Source organism: Leptinotarsa decemlineata, unplaced genomic scaffold, assembly GCF_025532065.1.
Source record: "Leptinotarsa decemlineata unplaced genomic scaffold, Ldec_3_MD MMD2_tig00001064_RagTag_RagTag, whole genome shotgun sequence".
Classification (NCBI taxonomy): Eukaryota; Metazoa; Arthropoda; class Insecta; order Coleoptera; family Chrysomelidae; genus Leptinotarsa; species Leptinotarsa decemlineata.
Genome location: NW_027412558.1, coordinates 12,686,723 through 12,709,812, shown reverse-complemented (window position 1 = coordinate 12,709,812; position 23,090 = coordinate 12,686,723). Strand labels below are relative to the sequence as shown.

Here is a 23,090-nt window from a genome sequence, read left to right as displayed (position 1 = left end):
CATTGTTTATAATTTTTGTAATTTTTATCGGCGCGTTTTCGGACCTTCCCTTAAACTTTCTAGGCAAAAATACGAATCTAATGACACCTTGGTCGTAATTTTTGGACAAGGCTGAAAAATGTTACAAAAAAAAGTACATGTGAACTAGACTATAACATGAAAGTTGACAAAAGTATGAAGATATAAAAAACAGAATCAAATTTTAAAATTGTTATGATGAACATGAAAATATATGAAGACGAAAATTTGAAAAGAATATAATGTTTGACAAAGAAAAACCATTTTCAAAATATAATGTTTCATATAACGATATTATATTGTTATAGCGTCATTATAGAAATACGAGAATGACATCAATATTAAGTTTAAGTAAGTAACATTAATACAATGAAGCTAATGAAGCTGGGGACATGTCCGACGAATACACCCAAAAACTCGAAAGAGCATCATAACCTCAAAATTATAGTAAATGTCAGAAGTATAGATTAGATTATCTCTTAATTCTTTATTCTTTACAAAAACATGAATTTCCTAGATTTATGTAGCTTTTTTGAGGAAATCAAGATAACTAAAGGCCCCAGAGAGAAATACACTCTGATTCAGAACAGGTTCAAAACAATGCGAGAGGGTTTGTGTCACAATCCGGGGGTTTTTTTCAATGTACTAAGACTTATTTTACCAGATCTAGATCGAGAGAGAGAATCTTATAAAATGAAGGAAGCCAAGGTGGCTAGAACCTTGATCAAAATGTTAGATTTACCACCGGGTAATGACCGAAATGTACTTAACAAGTCTTATTTAGTGGCTGCACAAACAACTGATTTTGGAGAAGTTGTATATTCAGTTATCAGAAAATATTTATCTAATACCAAGACTAGTTTAACTGTACTAGAGGTGAACCAGTCACTGGATCTTTTGACAAAGAGAAAAAATGAATCTGAAGCAGAAACAATCATGATGAATCTATTCAAAAAAGTATCTCCAGAAGATATTCGATGGATCATAAGAATTATTTTGAAGAATCTGAAACTTGGTATAAGTTCCAACCAAATCCTCAATTGTTATCATAAAGATGGGGCTTCGTTTTATGCTTCAAATAGCAATCTAAGAAAAGTGTGCCATATTTTAGCAAATCAAAATGTTAGGTTACATGAATTGGATATAGAATTGTTTGAAGCTTTTCGTCCAATGTTATCGAAACGAATTGATGGTGTAAACTTCAAAAAAGAACTACCGGATAATAAATTATTTTATGTTGAAAATAAATTCGATGGGGAAAGATTTCAACTACATTTAAGAGATAATGAATTCAAATATTTTTCAAGAAATGGTTTCGACTTCACTGAAAATTTAGGAAAATCTTATGAAACTGGTAAGTGATTAATTATAAGGAGAATTTGATGCATGAAATTCATTATACATGGTTGATTGAGAAGTCTCTTTAACCATTCATTAATGAAATAATTTTCAATTTCAAAAATTTCGTAATTTTTGTGTGTTTCTAACTAGCTTCAGTTAACAGAAACTCCAAGAATAACAAAAATGTCCTATTATGTAACTTCTTTCTATAGCATTCTCTATATCTGTTGAAAAGTAGATGTTTATTGTAATTCCAAATGAGCATTTATCAATAAACACCCCCATTTCAAATATACCCTTTAAGAAATTTAGAAATCAGGCAATGCAATAACTGTCAAAATTTCATATTTCCAGAAAACCATTTTTTTTAACATTTGGCAATATCTTTGGTCAGATATTAAGACTAGATTGCCATTACCATAAGAAAAAGTATAGATCAAGCCTTTTTTCCGATGTAATTCCACACCAAAAGTCGAGAGTTTTGTTTAAAAATCTACTAATTTGAAAATGAGTTGTCCCACTATCAATTTGTCAACGAATAGTTGACATTTTCTCTTGAATTTTTATTGAATATTGGCTCAACCCCCGTTACCAATTGGACTGTTATGTTTTATGTACACATTTGAAAATATTTTTGTATGTGTCTCAAAGTACCAAGTGGATATCTGTTGCTTATCATCAATACTCTACCATTCACAAATAATAATTTTTTATATGACCTTAAACAGTTTCTTTCAGTCCATGGATGGCCCATGGCCCATATAAATATGGTGTATCTCCTATATAAATTTGTAATAACTTGGAATTAATACATTTATAAATGTTTCATCAAAAATTTTAAAATAAAATTATTTTATTGCTTGTCTCCTATTTTAATTTATTGAGAAATGAAGTATTCTTCATAATCCTGGAATTATAGGCTGTCAATTATCAAAAAGATAAATTTATAGGTGCCATACATATTTGTTTCTATAAGTTGAAAGATTGATCATTGATATAGAAATTAGATAAAAATTCACAATTGCCAATAATAAACTTTTGGAACCAAATATCGATGATAATTCAGAGAAGTGTTTAGTAGAAGGGTCAAATGCCATAAAGAATACAAAAATAATATAATATTTTTGTTTTTTGTTTGTATGTTTGAAAGCAAAAAAGTTAGAGTTGATTTTTTTTTAATCATTCAGTAGCACTCCAAAATAGGCAACTTTTCCATGATTCAAACGTCAAAAAAAAATTTGTCCAAACAATAATCTCCAAAAAGGTTTGTTATGAAAACAAACTTTGAGAACAAATAATATATTTTTTGCACCTTAATTTTTTTTTGTTCATTCAGGTATATTTACCCCACACCTGAAAGGTCTTTTTGATAAAAATATTAAGAATGCTATTCTCGATGGTGAATTGATGGTATGGAACAAGAAAACTAAGCAGTTTGGATCAAAAGGTATGGCTCTGGATGTGAAAAAATTACGTCAAGACAATCTGCATCAACCTTGCTTCGTTGTATACGATATAATTCTCCTGAATAACAGAGTTCTCACAAATGTCCCTTTCAGGGAACGAATTGAAATATTGAAGACCGTGTTTTGTAATGTAAAAATAGGCACAATAGTCCTGAGCAAAGTGAAGCAGGTTCATTCAAGGCAAGAAATAATAGATGAATTGAACCAGGCTGTTGATAATGAAGAGGAAGGAATCATTTTAAAAGATCCTGATTCTGTGTATAAGTATAGTGACAGAAATAGTGGGTGGTTCAAGCTAAAACTGGAGTATTTTCAGGTAATGACTTTTTTATAGTTGAGCTCCAGATAAAAACTGAAAATTAATCTGAAATTGTTTCACTGAAATTACGTTTCACTATTACCTATTCAAAACCAATCTTAAATAGACAAACAAGTAGTAGACATTCCTAACTTAAAATAAATCCGAGGAAAATCAATATTTCTAACAGAAGAATTACTGATATTTCTTGATAACAACTTCCCCAACTGACTAAATCAAGAAGTGCAATTCGAGTTTTGAAAAATTCTTATTCATTGTAAAGCATCATATATCCTAGTTGATCAGTTATGACAATGAATAGTACATGGTGCTTTCTATTTGCTTCCTAAGTTTGATATTTGGAGTAATCGTATAGTTCATTTATATTTTCAACAATGAAATCCTGTACACTTTTCTAGATCATTTTCTAAGCCATGAAATTTTTGTTAACACAAGTGTTCATTTCTGTTCAAAATGGTGGTGTTAGGAGCCTTTTATCCAAATTCTACAAGGCAGCACTCTGACATTGTCTATAAAACTATCAAGTTTTTTTAAATAACATTTTTTTACTTCGACTTACTCGAAAATCTTGATAGAAAAATGGAATTTTCAATCTACAACCTTTGAAGTACTTATACCTCTTTTTCTATAAAAAGTGCAGAAGGGTTTTTTGTTTTTTTGATCCAGTAAGAAAAAAATTAAAATCTCAGATCATATTTATTTACTCATCAATATCAGCAACTCAATAGTGTCAGGATCAATATAGCGTTTTGATAATTTTGAACATATATTGTAATAAAATATAAGTTAGGGTTACTTTTCTAGTAGTGTCATTCAGACACAATTTGCTTGATTAACATTTGTTAATACTAACTACCACCGCTATGCAGTCATTGTTTATTCCCAAATAAGGATCACTGCATTTTGACTTTTTGTTTGACCATAAGCATTTGAATAATAAAAAATTACATCCCCAGATGTTTCCTTCAGATACAAAAATAAAAAGTCCACCCAAACAGCTATTTTTGCCTACAGATATCAAATTAAAAATCTTCAAAATATTGCTGTCAAATAAAAAGTGATTTCTCCTCAACTAAAGATACTTATGAAGAAATAGTTGTTTAATATAAACTGTTTTTTACAGCTTATATTCAATAGATACAACTGTGAATAATCCACCACTTTATTATAGAATTTCATTTATATGAAAGTTTTTCTTCCTTGTTTGCATTTTTTCATTATTATATACTAATTGAGAAATGGAAAGCCTAAACATCAGTCCTTAAAATGTTTTTCCACAAGGTTAGTCTCATATAAGTTCTTCAAATCTAAGTTGCAGACAATAGTACAATCTCATGTTGCACATAACTAAGTTGTTTATGTAGATTATCAATGTTGTTTTGAATTTTTACATTTTTATCTACTAACAGAGAAGTAGAAAGGTGAGTTAGTTCCATTTAACTTCACCAATAATGGATAATATATAAAAACATTAATATTGAAACAAGAGTTGTAGACAATATAAAATTATACCATGTTACACTGAATTGATTCGTTCTTGTAGATTTTTTGAATAACCAGAATATAGAAATTGAATTAAATTGATTAAACACTATTTCAGGATGTAATGAACGACATGGACCTCATTCTGATGGGTGCTGCTCGATCGCCTTACGCATCTGATAGTTTGAGATCTTTTTTTGTTGGAATTAGATCAGGTAATGCCAGTAATGGAAAACCCCTCTACTTATGTATAGGAAAGGTAACAACTGGTCTAAACATGGAGGAAGTTGAAAATCTTGCAAAAAAAATCAAACTGCAAGGGAAGAAATTTGAAAATTTCAACTCTGAAAACCTGAAATTTGGCAAAGAAACTCCAGACTACTACATCGACCCAGAAAATTCTTTAGTATTCGAAGTGAGAGCAACAGAGCTGATTCGTAATACCGATAATGCTTACAAAACTGGTTATACTTTACGCTTTCCAAGAATCCTCAAAATACGTGAGGACAAACCAGTTGACGAATGCATGTCGATCAATGAATTATTAGAACTCACAAAAAATAACAAGTCCGTCATCAAACTCAACAAACGCAACATAGAGTTGGAGGAAATACTGAAAACCAAGACGAAAAAAGTTAAACAGAAGGATATAGTTATGCCAACCATTCATGACTCTAAGAAAGTATCTGACATATTGGACGGATATAATATTTTTGTAATGAATGGTAGCCCGGAAATGGATAAAGAAAAAGCTGAGAGTATAATAAAGAAAGCCGGAGGGACAGTTTCATATAGAGTGAAAGAGAATGTTGATATAGTCCTGGCAGGTGATAGATCAGAAGAAATCAGGCAACTAATTCAGAAAAGACCCAAATATGACATCATAAATTTAGCATGGCTGAATAGGGTTAAAGAAGATGGCAATATTCTAGGCTACGATCAAAAGGAAGTTTATTATATAGGTTATAATTACAAGAACTGTTTATCAGATGAATTGGACAAATATGGTGATAGTTTTACTCTAGAAACTGATGATGACAAACTGAAAAAAACTTTTCAAACCATTTCAGACATGGGAGAATTTTCAAGCCTAGGCACAACAGTGAGACTTCATAGGAGAAAGTATTTCAACGAATATTTTGCTTACTTTGACAAGTTCTCCATTCCTGATGATCAAAATTCTGAAATAATTTATGATTGTTTTATTGACCAGCTTGAGTTCCAATATTACGGGGGAAATGTCTGCGAAAAAATTTATGAAAATGTGAATCTGATAGTATATAATGGCCAAAGTGACAGAAAAATATTCTTGGAGAATTATATTAAATCTTTGAATAATACAAGAATTGGGATCAAGACTAAAACTTTCATTTATGAGTAAAATTTTTGTTATTGCCAAATACCTGATGTTTTCGAGAAAAGTTAATCATATTTTGCTCAATTCCAAAAATTTTTTGACAAAAATGCTGTGATAATTGGAATTGAAAAGTATTGTGTTGCAAGTTAAGAAGGTCACTAATTATAAAAAAAGGAAAACACTATGATATGAAGAGATTCCTATTTATTCAATTCAATTTCTTACAATTTCATTTCCATAATATGTTTTTTATATTTATGGTGAGGCAATTTTATTTGTGGAGGATATTATATTATCTTGTAATTCTGTTGTATGCCGCCGTTACTGATACTATATACATTGGACCCATTGATTTATTTAATTTGTCATTGTTTTAATACAATATTTTGTTAAATAAATTTTTTCAAACTCTAATGTATATTATTTATTTAGAACAAAAATCAAAAATGGAGGCAAACAAGTAGATTTTTTTTTCAAATTGTTTACAGTTTAAATTGAAATGCATCTCTACTTTCTGTGTACCCTAAATAGACAGATATTATATTTATCTTTATGTTGCTTTTACTAGATAAGATATGTCAAAAAAAACGAAAACATAAACTTTCATCAATTTCACATCAGCATGAAGCTATACATATAATATATACTAAACACAGAGAGAATTTGTCTTGCTTTTGGATATAATTGTCTTAGACAGGGGTTCCCAACCAGTGGTACACATACCACGTACACGTGGTACGCGGGAACGTTTCAGGTGGAAGGTTTCAGTGATGCAGCAGTGAACAGCAACATGCTGTTAATAGCAAACATGACTCAGCTCACCGGTCACTAGAAAAACGAAATACCCATAACCCAGTGAACGACCTGACATCTTTGTTTTTCTATTACATTGGAATTTATAATTCCTAGGTAATAAAACACTTTAGGAATATTTCCTAGGAATCCACAGATAGTACAATTGGTAAACAAAGTGTGTTTCATTTTTTACCTGTGGGTCTTTAAAAGGATTGTCTTTTACTTTCACTTGGTATTACAGGTTCCTTGTTGGTGTTGTGATAATCAATTCTGATTTCGTATAATAAAACTGAAGTATGAAACGATTTCTGACGTCCTCTTCTACTTCAAAGGATTGTGCTAAAAAACCTAAATTACCGGCCAATCGTAAATACGGTGAAAGCTACTTACAGTACGGTTTTATAATGAAGTCAGGGACTGAATACCACAGCGGAACTCATTCTTAAGGTAATTGATGAATATGTGCTCAAAGTAGGCATTCCCTGGTCCAAGTGTATTGGCTTGTGTACAGATGGGGAAGAGCTATGTCAGGAAAATTGACAGGGCTAGCAGCAAAAAAGAAGGGAGTTGCTCCTGAATGCAAAAGTATGTATTGTGTCACCCATCGAGAAGCATTAGCTGCTAAAGGTATGTCGGAAAATCTTAACTCTGTTCTATCAGATGCTGTGAAAGTTATCACTCCTGTATACAGAAGTGAGGTGGTTATCTCGCGGGAAAATTTTGAACCATCTCTTTGAACTGAGATCAGAAGTTTTCATGTTTTTAAGTGAAAAAAATCATGACATGAAAAAATTGTTTGCTGATGAAGAATGGTTGTCAAGATTGGCTTGCCAAGCCGACATTTTTGACAAACTCAACACACTGAAGTTGGGACTTCAGGGACCAAACACAACAGCCTTCACAGCTAGTGACAAAATGAACTCCTTCAAGAGAAAGTTGGTCCTGTTTTGTTCACAAATACATGAGGAGAATTTATCTGCATTCCCCACTCTATCATAATTTTTTAAAGAAAATGAAATATCTCCAATGCTAGATGTGGTTGCAGATATCATTGTTCACTTGGAAGGCTTTCATAAAAGATTTACGAAGTATTTCTCTGAAGATTACTTAAAAGCGGACTGGATCAGAAATCCTTTTTCAGAAACCTCACCAAATCAATTGGAACTAAAGGAAAGTTTTAACGACCTTACAGAAGATAGTTCCATGAAAGATTATTTTAAAAAGAAATCTTTAACTAATTTCTGGATCGGATGTAAAACCGAGTACCCTTTGCTCTTCCGGCAAGCTCTGCTATTTTTGATGCCATTTGTTACGAGTTACTTGTGTGAGAGTGGGTTTTCTGAATTCTTGTACATAAAAAATAAATATAGAAGCAGAATAAGTGTTTGAGAGAACCTAAGTTTCGCACTGAAGACTATAAAAGTATATTTTGTATGATGATTATTTTTTTCTGACTTTTTAATAATTTTTTATTTGTATGTTTTTAGACCTATGGGTAATAAATAAAACTGTAAATTAATACCATTTTAATCTTTTTATTCCTCCTTTATGATAAGCATGTTATAAATAAACAAATATCTAACCATTAAATATAAAGTTTTCTCAGGAATTTAGTTAAAAAAGCCTTCGAACACTTTTAGGTCTGGTGGTATGCCAATATTTCTCAAAAAGTCAAGTGGTATGCAGGTGCAAAAAGATTGGGAACCCCTGGTCTAAGGTATTAAAATGCTCCTTCAAGGTTTTCATTTCTCTCACAAAAGTGTAAAACAGTTGAATTAAATTTTTCTGTAGCCTAGATAGTACATGAAATAACAAAAAACACATTAGGAATCAAATTTCATTTATTTCCATGGAATCAATTTTGTTTGCCTCAAAAGAATTCTAAGAAAACTGTCCGAACATTTTTTTCATGATGAAACATGTCAAAAAACATATGTTTTTGAAAATCAAGGATAGCCATGAACATATTTTTATGAGCAATACATTCAGGATATATTTGTCTGTGTATGGAAAAATATAGATTCAAAAAATGAAAATATGTAAATTTATTTCCATTTAGAACTTGACATCAGTTATATTTGAAGGTTCAAATATTCATAGACTACAAAACTAGTACACTTCATTAGGTTGTAACTCTTGGTAAAAAAGATGATTTTTACTTACCAGCAATATTTGTCCGTCAAAATTAGGAGAATCCATTTGTAAAGGATTCATCCACACAGTATCTAAACTGTCTTCAGATGGCTCTTTCACAGGAGATTCTTGTTTGGCAGATTTGCTGGATCTCCTCTTTGAAAGATACTTATTGGGTTGGGAAGAAATATTAAAAGTGGCCTTTGCATTTTCGATGTTATCTTGTAATCCAGTGAGTCGTAATCCTTTTCTAAAACCAGCTCTGCCAAAATCCAGGATGCCTTCAACCATACCAGCAGCTTCATCCTTAAAACCCAAAAATTCTCAAGTCACTTATCCATGTTATGTAATGAAAATGAGTATGAAATATTCGTTTGCCAGTTATGTAGTTGTAAGTAGATAAAGCTTCAGAAGAATTTACAGTTATCTAATAACTTTATGAAAGTCTGAACAACTCCTGCAGCTGTTGAGTAAACTTCTAGAGGTGAACTCCTGATAGGCATAGGGAAAACTGTAAGTCTTTACATAGATTATTTCAAAGGATTAGATACTTTGTATTTACTGGAAAATTAAGACTACTCATGGACAGTTTAAAAGTTGTGGATCCTCGTCAATATATATTATCTTGTGTTGTTATTTATTTGTAAATATCTATTCTAGAAGATATATTGAAGTTAACCAGGAGTACATGAACTGGCATTTGAATTTGACCATCCGATACAATATACCTATGCTCCCAAAGAGAATCTGGTTTCCAAACCGATGACAGTATGTCTGTTGAATGATAACAATTGGAATCAAAATTTAATTTTTTTAAATGAACCATTCTAATTCCTATATCAAGTCCATACTCCATAAAAATTATATTGATCTTTGTTTCTGATATAGATCAAATCTCTTTGAGATCATCAAAATAATAATTATTTATCATTCTATTAAGTATTAAATTCATTAATATTATTTATTCAAAAACATTTTATTAAAGGAGTTTTACTGTGAAGTTTACAAAACTGCAATATGTGTTTCGCTATACCATAACTTTCTCAAGCATTTTCATACTCAGCATGCTTGAGAAAGCTTTTGTACAACAAAACACGTATTGCATGCTTCCTGAGAAATCTATTGTGTAGCGAAACATGTGTTGCATATTTAATTATGAAAATGCTTGACAAAGTTATTGTATAGCAAAACACGTTGTTTGGTAAACTTTCCAGTGAAAATCTTACAATAAAATGTTACATTTATAGTGTAATGTAAAAGAAGAAAAAAGTCAATCCAAAGCAACATAAGCACTACTAAGCGAAGATTCCAAATTTGTTAAGCAGAAATTGGTGAAAAAGAGAAAATGTTCATGCACTTCATACCTTTTGCTGTAAAACGGATGTAATGAAAGTGTAAAAGTGTGTAACATTTAGTAAGGACAATGAACATTTAACAGATCCTCACCTGAAAATCTCCAATTTTGTGCAAAGCACTATTCACTGTAGTCTCTTGCAAATCCTTTATGTTGTGCAAGGTATGAACAGTGGCATCACCTGAAATCACCAACTGCTTTCCAAATATCGTTCATACCATAATACATCATCATAATCATAATAATGAGTTTTTGCAACAAATACTTTTATCAATAACTTTAGCAGCAATATTAACAGATTATATAATTTTCAGTTATTTGACTGTGGTATTAGTGAATCTATAGTGGATATTTTAGAAAAGAAGATAAGACATACTTTCAGAATCAAAAATTAGATATATTTTCAACATTTGCAATATTTATAATGATTATAACACCCACAATGTATTTGTATGCTGCATCTTTATGTTAATATAGTCAAGGCTTCATCTTACCAAATTTATAAGTAAATGTTTGGTGGAGGCTTTGTCTGCAGGATCAAGTGCAGGCGCAGCTTACGTATATGGAAAGGATTTTTTTTTAAATACTCAGATGGTTCATTCTGTCTGAACTGACCCGAACTTCAGTCGGTCAGTAGTGCTGGAGTAGAGTTGTGAGCAACATGTCACGTTACCGTAACACAAGTTTACATCGAAGAAAACTATTGGAGCCAAGCCTACTAATGAGAACGTAGTTATTATTACCCAAAGATGGTGTTCATTCTATAAATGAAGGAAGAAGTAATTTTGTCGAATTTTCTTTTACGAGCTGAGGTGAACATTTTTACTGTCTGATAGAGCAGGTTTTGACAAAATACGCGAGATAAATTCTCCATTATCAATTTCTATTTAGTATTGGTAATAAAATATTTTTATACACAACGCTCCTGTAATCGCGAGCGACCTAATCACACTAGTTTGTTCTCGTCGCTTCCGCGCCGCCGTCGCTCTCTTTCCGCCCGTGCATCGCTCGATCACTCCGCCCCACCACCGCTCATTTCGTACGCGTCACCTATACTGTAGATTGTATGCCTCGCCACCGTTTCGGTGTCGCGTCGCTTCGCCATCGCTTGGCCGTCGCCGTTTTCGTGCCCTCAGCCTATTCATCTTTTCATTTACATGTGATTTTTTTAAGCAGCTTGGTGTGTATAAGAAATAAATATAGACCATATACATCAATTAGGCTTGCACATGTAGGTCAAAAACCTGTTTCAACACTGATAAGTGGGATTGTATTCTAGCCACAGGCAACAATTTTTTACCATTGAAAAATGATATTTTTCAAACATAGTTATTTGGCTGCTGAAAATTTTTCAGTATTTGGGGTTTCATTGCTGAAAAAGTTATAGTTATAAGAAAGGTCAATTTTCAGGCAAAGAAACTGAATTTGACTCAATTGCTGTTGAATATTTTGTAGAGTTTGAAAGATCACTATTTTCATTATCAATTTTCCATAATTTGTTATTCAATACCTATAACTCAAAGAACTATTTTTCAGACGCATATGATACATTCCCGTACTCACTGATAGGTTTTATAGAGCTCTTGAGTCCTTCCATAGTGTTGTGAGTGGTAAGTTTCATTTCATTCAATAAAATATTGGCTGCATGTGCTGGAGTTTCCTCTACATAATGCTCAAGTTTTGCTAAAAATTTCAAATTGTATCATAAAGTCTATATTTATGGATTGAAGTTATTTACCAGGATCCCAGAAACTGGTTTTTCCAATAGGTTTTGTACTTTCCATTGTCACGGGTAAGGCGTCAAGCGGATCTTGACCTAAAGAAACACCCAGTGCCAAATCTTTGGAGTCACTATAAGTTTTGATGCTTCTGTTTATATTTGGCTCATGGATTTTAACTGCATCTGTAGTATCAAGCTTTTCTGGAAGTTCTTCTTTCAGTTCCTCTGCACTGTCAAGTTTCTGCAAAATTCATATTTCAAATAAAGTGGTCCATCAAAACTTATTTAACAACTAACCTTCATTCTTTTCGTACTATTTCTGATTTTGGGATGGTTGGAAAGTAATTTGCCATTTCTTGATGAAATTTTAAGTTCTGTGGAATTTTGTTTCATGTTCACATTGGATTTGATCAATTCCATTATCTTTCCAGAATTTTCTTTACCAACATGTCTCTTCTTTTTTGTATCATCATTTTTATTCTCTACAGTTGACTTTTCTTCTACTTTGTTTTTAGGTGTTACTTTGGAATCCAATACGTCATAATACTGAGAAATACTGATACGAGTATAAGCAGATAACTTGTATTGTTCTTTAATGGCTTTAGATGCCAGAGATTTCAATAAAACATAATTCAGAACTTCAGGATTTGAAATCAGTTTCAATAAAAATGAAGTAAGTTTTCTTGCCATGATTGAAACCAAAATCTGGCACGGCAGGGAATTCCACAACTCCGAATTGATAAAGTGCCGAAGTAAGTTTATTGTAAGATGATGTATGAAATAATCTTTCGCCTTTGAATTATTACTGCAAATGTGTGAATACCTGAAAACAAATTTTTATCTAGTCACTTAAACTTTCCAGAAGTCACGCAGAATCGGTCAGTGTTGGTTGGCACTATTTTTATGATTTCTTGAAAACTTAAAGGGATGGAGGTGAGTTTGTAGTCAAGTACCTATGACAAAAACTAGTCTCTGAGCCAGAATGATAATTGGTACATAAATACTTATCTTTATGGACATGTGGATTGAATTGATCAGAGTACATCAAAGGAAAATAACATGTCCAAAAATTCTGTTATTTTCTGCAAATCAAATTAAAAATACACATTGAAGTATTTTGTGATGATAAACAAGGTTTTTTTAAAGAAGTGAAAGCACAAAAACGTTTTTGTAAAAAACACTTCACTTCACAATTTGGAAAGCAATAAATACATACTTATATCAAATACACATTGTTATCTAGAGATAATTTGACACCTGCATATTTGAAGTTATTTATTGCATAAATGTAACAGAAGTCTTTTCTTTCTTCATAGTTATCTTCCCAGTAAATATCACATATGTGCCAGTGCCAAAACAGAAGCTAGATATAGGTTTAAAATTGCTTTTGTTAGAATAGGTAGTGATAATAAGTGGAAAATTTCGTCTACTACGAATCCAATGTTGAGAAATTGAGTCATGAAGAAGTAGATCTGAAAAATAGTCAATCACAGAATTTTAGATATAGATAAAGATGATTTTTCTGAGGGCCAATATGCATACAGGGATGAGGGAAAAACAAAAATATATAAAATACAGCTATTTTGACAACCCTAAGTATTCTGATATTGATAAGTATAATCAGAATTTGGAAACAATCAACTAATTTTGTTAAGGAAGCTATGGTAAAGGAAATTTGGTTTGCTGTATTGAATTTTTTGTATAATTATGAAACTTTTCCAAAAATAGAAGTAACACTCATTTTGTCTGCAAAGTTGCATGGCTGACGGATTTGGAATAGCAATGACGCTGTCTAGGTGGCTCGTGGAGTTATTAACATAACCCACCCAGAACACAAGGCTATAACAAAAATCAATGTCGTTGACACCAAAAAATACTCATTTTGATTTTTGTGCATTCAGTAACATTAAAAATGGGTATTTATGAATTGATGTACCTCGGCCCGACAGATTGGCACGACTCATGTATCAAAAGATTCAGCCAGACTACTGGAGAATTATTTTCTTATGTAATATGAATTTACCTGTATAGTTCCTCAACAGTACCACCATACTTGTCCCTACGCTTCAGACTTCTTCTGAACTCCTTCAAGTGTTTAAGATAAATATTCAGAATGCTATGTATAACCACTTTAATATTAACCCCTGCTTGTACTTCTACCAGTCTGGTAATGATTTCTTCTAAAAACAACCTACTCTCTTTAGTAAAGTCACAATCATTACTAATATCCTTGTACCATTTACTGACAAAGTATTTGTCAATATCATCTACCAAAATTTTAAGTTTTTCAGGATTTGGTTTGTGATTCGACTTCCTTTTAGTTCCACTTTGCTTTATACTTTTGATGAACTGCAAAGGTTCATTCTTCTGTAGGAGTTTGTGAAGACATACAAAGGTAATACACATAGAAAGAAACCATACTGATATTGTAGAAAATAGAAATGTTGCAGAGCTCACTGGAAGTATGACAATTTTAGTGTTGACTACAGATACTGAAAGTAACAGACCGAATCCTATAAAAATGATTTTCCAATCCAATAAAAATTGTAACTGCATTTTCAGTAGAACAACTCCTTACTCAAAATCGATAATTTGAAGATAGCAGGCGTTTCATCAGATAATTGTTTATCATTACAATGGGATCATTGGGAGATATTAGTGATTACTGATGTACTTCGCATAATAGCAAGCATTCTGTTATTTATTTATTTCATTTCAAATGAAGTTCAGAGAGGGGAAGCGAAAACATTTGAAATTAGTGTACGTCACCTGTCAAATGTCAATAGTGAAAAAAGTAACAGACAACAGGGTTTGTTCGAAGAGAAGTCTCCATTCTAAACGCTGGGAACATTGTTAAAACATGGAAAACATGTTGGAATATGAAGGGAAAAACGATTCTCAATACTGTTTTGGTCTCTGTGTAAACGTTCATTTGCGAGGTTTACGAACCTATATGTTACGTACACCTGTATAAAGTTTATTGTTTTCAGATTGTGGTAGGTGGAGGTATCAAAATAAAAAAGTTTATGAAAAACTGATTGTGATTAATCATTAGTGGATTTTGTTCTTCATTATATTTTCTCAACGGGCCAGTGTCTAATCGAATAAAAATATTGAACTATAGAAAAAATATTCAGGGTTTTCAAAGGAATCGGTGAATTACTGTTATCGTTCTATCACCTTTTTTCTACAGTCCTAGCCAGTGATATACACAAGGCTCTAAAATAGTTCAATCTGTTGGTTTTCTCACAAACCAGGAACGGTGGAAGTAGCCCTTTACTCCCAAAACTGTCTGAATTTTTTGAGGGATAAAAAATATTAGCTTCGACATCGACCGCTGACGATTCATCCACTGTTTTTTCTTTGTATATATACTAGATTTTCCTCTACAGCTTCAAGTATCAGGCTTTGTCTCTGAAGGACAATTACGAGTCCAGCAATGCATCTATGGTTCAGCCTAGCATCACTGATGGGACCTATGACAGGCTAAAACAGAACTGTCTGGTGTTGAATCTTCAATTCGTTGTGTTCTGAGCTCTGGTTTTCAAATAATCTAACTCAATTTATTGTCACCATTATAATTTCTACAAGAAATATATTCTATGAAAAAATCAATATTAATTTGTCATTCCAAATCTGTCTGTCTGTTTTAAAATCTGTTTTTCCGTTAACCAGCTGTCGCACCCCTACGAACGACAACCCTCAGAAGTCGAAACTTGTGCGAGCTAAGGATTAACGAGGTCTTACCTTTTAACGTGTGATTCCTAACATTCCTAAAATGTTTTTAACGATTAGCAAATGAAGGCTTCGTGGAGGTGAATTGATTTTTATAAAGTAAAGGTGATAACATTTCCCCTTATGAAGTCGACATCTAAGGGATCGACAAAAGACTCAATCCTTGAACATCAAAGATAAAAGAGGTACCCCAAGGCGGTCAGTTGCAAAGCCAAACTTCGATATTGACCACCGCACCGAACGAGATTCTTCGTCTATCTTTTCAGCGTAGACTTTTCGATATCTATGGAAACACCAGCACAAATTCAAACCTTGCTTATCTATCTGAACCACAGTTCAAGGACTACACGAAAATATTTGCTTGTTTGTAATTATTAAACTCAGAAACTACATGATCAATTATTAAATTGTTTCTATCTTTAGAAATCTACATCGTGAGGGGGTATATTAGATGTTAATTATTTAGTTACTGCTTCAACTTAGGATATTTCTCTGACAATTTCATGACAGAAATTGAAAATATTACAATTTACCATCCACTACTTGCGCGTTCTTTTAATGAGTGGGTGGTAAATAGGAATTAATACTTCTGTTATAGTCAATAAATATTTCTTTGAAACATCTGATTACAAAAAGTAACACAATCGAACACAATTCTCAGAACCTCTAAAATCAATAATTTTCATCATCTAACGCTGTTATTTGAAATTTACACTTTTTGCTATCAAAATGATCTTTTCAGCATTCTTCGAGGTGAATAAATCCAGAATATTGCAAGCAAATGTGAAATTTTTCAAAATAATCATGTCAGGCCAGCTTCCTTGCTTTGTAGATAAGATTTACAAGGTTTTGTGAAAATATTTCTTTCAGGAGTGCCACCATTTCAGTTTCAGGTTTCACTACTTCAATACATATTCGACGATTCCCTTTTCTCAATAGAATAATTGCGAATCTATATCTGTAACCTTTAGCATGGAAAAATTATTAGTAGGTATTTCTAGCAAAGAATGAAAAAAATTATGTAGTTTTGGAATACATCAATGAACAATAATCCGTGGTTGAAAAATGTTTATCCCAATTTTTTCATTAATTATGCATTTGTTAATTAATAATTGTTTTATGAACTGAAAGTTAACATAAAAACCCTGATAATTAACAAACTAAAACCCTAAATTTTTTTCACTTCGTGAAGTTATTTTCAATAGGCTAATGAATAGATCGCTGTTGCAAAATTAACAAAATTTTTCTTCATTAACGATTGGAAATAAAAAATAAAAAAAAGTGAATGAAACAATTTTTTTTTATTTTTTACTGTTATTGTTTGAAAAATACGCATTGTTTATGAGTAAATCTTAAATTTTTTTTTCGTAATTTACTAATTGATGAAAATTATGATTTTTAGAGAAAAACGGTCCCTTAAAAAATTTATTTGTTGCTAAAAAATACATTTATTCATTAACAAACGTTTTTTGCGACCAGATACTAAAATTAAGGCACCATTTTTTTTATCATAAATTCTATTTTTCTTTGAGGTTTGAGAAAAAATTTTTTCGTTTTCAATTTGTTTATTTAAAAACTAAATTGTTATAAAAAATTTCATTGATTTTTTAAATACCTAATTATGTAGTGAATGTAGCCATATATGTTTCTTTTTTGATTTTTTTTTCTCCTTTTCATATACCTAGCTTTTAATATTATTATGCCTTGAAACTTGTTTTTTCATCCGCTCTTTTGTTTTTAAAATTATGTATAATAACTCCCAAACTATTGATGACAATAATGCTTCAAGTATTTTTTGTTTATTTTTAATTCATTTACAATTTCAGCTTTTTATTCGAGTTCTAACTTCATTATTTATTTAATTGATAACTATTGTTTAAAACAAAATTACGAGCCTTTTTTTTCTATTATTTTTACTAATTTTTTTTATAACTTTGATAATTTTCTTCAGCGCCTTTTCGAACTCTTCCTCAAACTTTTTACATGACAATATGAATCGAATGACAACTTAATCGACTATATTAAAATTCTGACTCATTTTTGTTTGTCAGATATGATGTTGACAAATAAATCTGAAAAATATTTTCATTTACACGCTTTTATTAGTTTCACTTATATGTTTGTTTGTAATTGAAACCTTTGGGCTCGATTTTGACTGACTTCACACGGGCAGATATATTTTAAACTTCATACACTTATCAAGAATCGATGACAATATAATAATTTCATTAATTTATCTCAGTATCCTGATCAGGATCGCCAGGATTTAATAATTTCCTCACGCAGTCTCTCTGTGAGAGAAAGTGAGACAACCACACTGTCTGCGTATGCGTATATATTTTATATTAAAACAAATAAGCTTGAAATAAAAAACCAAACTGAAGAGTGAAAAATAAGTAATAGTTTTAAAAAAACACGCTTTAATAGCAATACAAACTAAAAAATTAAAAATAATTCGAAACGGTTGTGTTCAATATCGATAATGAGAGTCCTATGGCTTGATGTAACTAATGACTTTGAATAAGTCTGAAATCAGAATAAATCTTTTTAATGAAATAATAATTTTGTTGTAAAAAAGCGTGTGGTGCTAAATATCCATTGTTATGAATACTTGGTTAGGAGCTGTTTGCTAGATTGTAGCCATAATAGAAATATAACTAAAGCATCCCACGCTTTTTACAACAAAATAATTTTTTTGTAAACAGATTTATTCTGAATCCAGACTTAATGAAAGTCATTAGTTGTATAAATCCATAGGACTTATTATCGATGTTGAACACAATCTTAAATTAGTTTCAAATATTTTTTAGATTGTGTCGCTATTGAATCGTATTTTTTTAGTTTTTTTAACTATCACTCATTTTCAACTCGACATTTGAAAGAAATACTACTAATCAGAATCAATAACTTAAATCAGAAAGATAGTTGATCCGTCCTGATCACCATACCAAGAACAACCTTATATTTTGAAAATTAGCTAGTAATATATGAGCATCTCTCAGAAACAACACACGCAGTGCTATATTCAACTGAAAAGGTTATTCTAAAATGTCATTTTTATAATAATCACTAAATATTCAAGCCCAAAATATGAATAAAATATCACGTAGAATAAAATTATTTGAGAAAATATACCGATGTATCTGATAGTATATACAAACAAGTACCTACTGTAATAATACCAAGCCGCATAATATTTTATTTTATAAATAAATAAATTTAATTACAAATTTCATTTGGTTTTAAATGATATACCATAATTCCAAAATACCAGGCACTGAATTCTCAGAAATGACTGACGTTTTCGCCTTAATCTGTCTCTTGTAGTGGCGTATGAAAATTATACTAAACAGATGAGGAAAAATGATGATAAAATATATAGAATCACAGTCTTGACAACAATGTTTTCGTTTTAATGCAATAATATTTCTGATAATTTAGTGCCTATTATTATGCAATTGTAAGTACCAATTTTAGTAATGTAGTGGAAGCAGCCGATACTTGATGACAATCCATAACGTATTTAAACAACACTAATATGCAACACGTGTTTCACTATATGAGCTTCTTCAGGTGTGTCTACACTGTTGAGCAAAATATATAAAAAAATAATAATCGGGAGTCCAATCTATAGTTTTCTAATAATTTTCATCAACTGAAGTTACTTGGAACATATACTTTATAATCCATATACCATATAATCACAATAATATAATATATTATTGTGAAAAAAGCGTGGGCGCTAGATATACAAAAAATATGGCACAAAGCGCCCATGCTTTTTTCACAATAATACTAGTATTTTCCGTTCGTTATTGTTTTAAGCTTATTTTAATGAAAGTTATTCTTAACTTTTAAGTTCGATGTTCTTTAAAAGCGCGTTTTTCAGTTTTTCAAACCATATTTATGTTTAACTTTTTAGTTCGATGCTCTTTAAAAGCGTGTGTTTTGCCTTTTTTGAAATTTATTTATTTTTCACTATTTAGTTTTATATGCTATAAAAACGCGTGTTTTAATTTTTCAAACTATATATATCTTTCAAATCAATCTTTTGATTTGATATGTAATGTCAAGCACCTCAATTCTAATTTTTCGATTTTTTTAAATATTTAAGTAACTGAATTTTTTAGGTGTACATTTTACGATAACGTTTTCATTGTGGAAACCTATATTCTGGTTTGCTTTCAAATAATCGAATTAGATTTTAAAATGTATCTTTCGCTTCGTTCAAATCTTTTTTCTGTATCAAATCACGGGTAATTGAAAATATTTAAATATCCAAATATTTTATGTGTAGTACAAAATTTCACTAACACTTTTAATTCTTGAAATCCATTTTCTTTTGAACAACCTATCAAATAGGTTACGTAAAGCGCCGTCTGCCCGCGAATAGATCAAGAAATATCAAAGAGGTTACGTACAGCGCCACCTACCAGCGAATAGATCAAGCAATAATAATGTCAATAATTCTGTCAATATAGATCCCGAGCTTGGGAGTTACAAGCAAACAAACATACATACATACATACGTGTTAGGAATCACACGCTAAAAGATGAGACCTCGTTATTTCTTAGCTCGCACAAGTTTATCAGTTTCGGAGAGTTATCGTTCGTATGGGAGCGACAGCTGATTAACGGAGAAACAGATTTTAACAGATTTTTAAATATACATACATACAGAAACTGAAAGAAGCTTTAACACAGTTGGTGGAGTTAGTTAGTAGTGAAGTAGTATTTCTCAAATTGAGAGAAGAAACTATATAGAGTTCATTATTAATGAGGAGGGCATCAAATTTTTTCAACAATATAATTGTTTCAGAATTCGATTTTGTAGATTAGCGTCTTCGTACTTATGATTAGGCTGTTGTGATATTATATATTAATTTCTAGGCGAAGCCGAGCAACAATGAACCCTCGCGGAATACATTGCACTCATTTTGAACCTAACTTATGTTAAGGCCGCGAAAAGGAAACAACATAATATAACATATCCATTACTATGAGAAATAAAATTTAAAGACATCTCAGGTTTCATTCTCACTTTATTTTGTTTTATTTTATTTTCCATACAGATATAACTTACATGAAAATTATTATTAAAAATCAATTGTGTGGACTTCTATATATACACTGAAAGATTTATTTTCAAACTGATTCTTTGATGATTAATTGTTTTTAGATATTTGATTGCTTTCCTAATTTCGTCAACGTCTTAGTAATTTTTTATCGTTGTTTCAGTTTTCCTAACTTTTCATTCTTACTTAAGTTTATAAAGTGTTTCTACTTTTTCCACGGTTTATTACTATTGAATATATATATATATATATATTGAAATGAATCAAGGTTTGTCGTCTTTTATTGTTATGTCAGTTTAAAAAAATAATTCACAGTTGATACTGTTTTAATATTAGTAAGTTAATTCAAATGAAGATTTTGCATTCAGTGTCCATATTGCGGTATCAGGTCAAAAGACTATATTTATAATAACCTAGACATATTTGCGAAACAATTTTCTGGACCATATACGAGTGTAAACATGACCACGTCTGGCGTTGGCACGTTTCTGTTGCATTATTTTTTAATGAAGCATTCGGAATGTTGTTATAGTGGGTCAAAGAATGAAGTCACGGTCGAGGTATTGAGAAAATTAATATTTTTATTTTTCCAAATAGCCCGAGTTCAACAAGATCCAATCGTATCAATAGGACCATACACTTTACCATACAAAAGTTCAGTGAGATATCTAGGAATTGTAATACATAAGAAGTTGAGTTGGAAATAACATCAACTCGACTCATTTTCCAATTTATTCAACTCAATTGTGAAGAACAGCTATACATATAAAATAATTCATATTGTATAATTCATTCTGAATGAGTAAATGACACCTTGGCATACAAATGCCTGTATTGTGCTTATTCACTAATTCATTAACAAAATTTGAAGTGTATAAACAAATATCAATTTGACATTTAGTGCAATTAGTATAGGTACACTAGTAGAAAATAGATGAATACATAGAAAACATAGAAAGGGGGGGTGTCAAGAAAAAAAAGCAATGGTTTTTCAAGGCAAAGGTTTTTCGGCCGTTACTAGATGAAGATCCATAGTAATTTCTTAAACTACACCTAAATATACGAACTATTACGGTAAAAGCTGAAAAAAGTTAAAACATCATAAAACCATTTTGTAACAATAAATGGGGGGTTAGTTCGAATACTGCGTTAACTTTTTATAAAACCCTGATCAGTCTATTTTGGATAATAGGAGTATTTTTTTACGGTGAAGCATCAAAAACTAACTTGAAAAAGGTCGAAAACATAAAAAATAGAAGGCTGAGATTATACTTAACAACACATCCATCTCAGCCCTCGAATAGGAAGCAGTAGAACCAACACTACATCTGGCGTGGACAACTACTAAGCCACAAATTCATCATTGAATTATACTCCTAGAAAAGTGATTTATTATTCAAATTACATGACTTGAGCATTTTGGGACTGACCGACAAATATTGGCACAAGAAAGTTTTACCACTTATATACAATAGTTACACCAAGCCTTCTAGTTTTATAGATTTAATATATTTCAATGAAATACTTACAATTTTCCAGGACAAACCACAAGATTATAATCATTCCATAAATACAAACTACCCCACTTTAACGGAAGTACCCAACTCAACAATCCAAAGTATCTTCAAAGAACGAATATTTAATAAATGAGCCAACAGAGAATATATTTATACAGATAGCTCAATAATAGATGATAAATGTACTTGTGCATTTCACCATTCCAATAACAAATATTCAGAAACATTGAGACTGTCTAATAAGGCGTCGATTCATACTTTGGAAATCATAGCTATTGAAAAAGACCTTGAAAATATCAAAGGCAATGATAAAACGAATTTTATAATATTTATAGATAGCAAGAGTGCTGTAGATCAATTCAGAAATCTACAAATTGGCAGCAATCTATCTCACATTCTCTTGAATATAATTGATTTGATTGAAAAAATTCTGGGAAGTAACAAAACTCTAGAAAGTGTATGGTCATGCAAGAATTGAGGGGAATTAAATTGTGGATAAAATGGTGAAGAAAGCAGGGAACAATATTTCTTATATCAAAATACCATACACGGATCCAACGGAAATGTTCAGGGAAGAGATGCTATATCACTGACAGGAATTATATTATGGATCACCTCCTGATCAGATATGCCGCAAAGGTATTCGCGGTATAGATATGAAATCAATAGAAACTTCATGAGAACAATCTGCAGAATACGAACCCAGAATATGAATTCAAAATAATTTTAGCTGAAAATACAAATTGCTCATGTGGAAAAATTGGAACGTTAGATCATC

The 23,090-nt window shown here is 31.1% G+C and overlaps 2 protein-coding genes across 6 annotated transcripts in view; one reads left to right on the top strand and one right to left on the bottom strand.

Annotated features, from left to right (window-relative positions):
* LOC111517920 (uncharacterized) overlaps positions 1 to 22,516 on the bottom strand; it is a 36,478-nt gene extending 13,962 nt beyond the window's left edge. The window contains exons 1-6 of one of the 4 annotated variants that reach the window (XM_074175696.1): positions 22,325 to 22,516; positions 12,283 to 12,808; positions 12,004 to 12,226; positions 11,829 to 11,948; positions 10,358 to 10,446; positions 8,942 to 9,217 (exon numbers count right to left, since the gene is read on the bottom strand). In XM_074175696.1, coding sequence (XP_074031797.1) covers positions 8,942 to 9,217; positions 10,358 to 10,446; positions 11,829 to 11,948; positions 12,004 to 12,226; positions 12,283 to 12,675 — 1,101 coding nt within the window. In that variant the 5' untranslated portion in view covers positions 12,676 to 12,808; positions 22,325 to 22,516. Of the gene's footprint in view, positions 1 to 8,941; positions 9,218 to 10,357; positions 10,447 to 11,828; positions 11,949 to 12,003; positions 12,227 to 12,282; positions 12,809 to 14,008; positions 15,016 to 19,188; positions 19,213 to 22,324 lie in introns of those variants that run through there. The other 3 variants (XM_074175697.1, XM_074175694.1, XM_074175695.1) reach the window with 3 other exon arrangements.
* DNAlig4 (DNA ligase 4) lies at positions 429 to 6,397 on the top strand. Of its 2 annotated transcripts, XM_023174217.2 has the most exons (4): positions 429 to 628; positions 683 to 1,372; positions 2,696 to 3,141; positions 4,745 to 6,397. In XM_023174217.2, the coding sequence occupies exons 1-4, from the start codon at positions 523 to 525 to the stop codon at positions 6,005 to 6,007; spliced, it is 2,505 nt and encodes an 834-aa protein (XP_023029985.2). In that variant the 5' UTR covers positions 429 to 522; the 3' UTR covers positions 6,008 to 6,397. The 2 variants fall into 2 exon arrangements, with proteins under 2 accessions (XP_023029985.2, XP_023029983.2); XM_023174215.2 differs by having other exon boundaries at positions 429 to 1,372.
* Positions 22,517 to 23,090: the final 574 nt, after the last annotated feature.

Excerpts from the sequence above, each read along its gene's own strand:
- DNAlig4 (XM_023174215.2), top strand. The coding sequence starts at position 523 with ATGAATTTCCTAGATTTATGTAGCTTTTTTGAGGAAATCAAGATAACT. Across the intron at positions 1,373-2,695 it reads AGGAAAATCTTATGAAACTG|GTATATTTACCCCACACCTG; the intron begins GTAAGTGATTAA and ends TTGTTCATTCAG. Across the intron at positions 3,142-4,744 it reads TAAAACTGGAGTATTTTCAG|GATGTAATGAACGACATGGA; the intron begins GTAATGACTTTT and ends ACACTATTTCAG.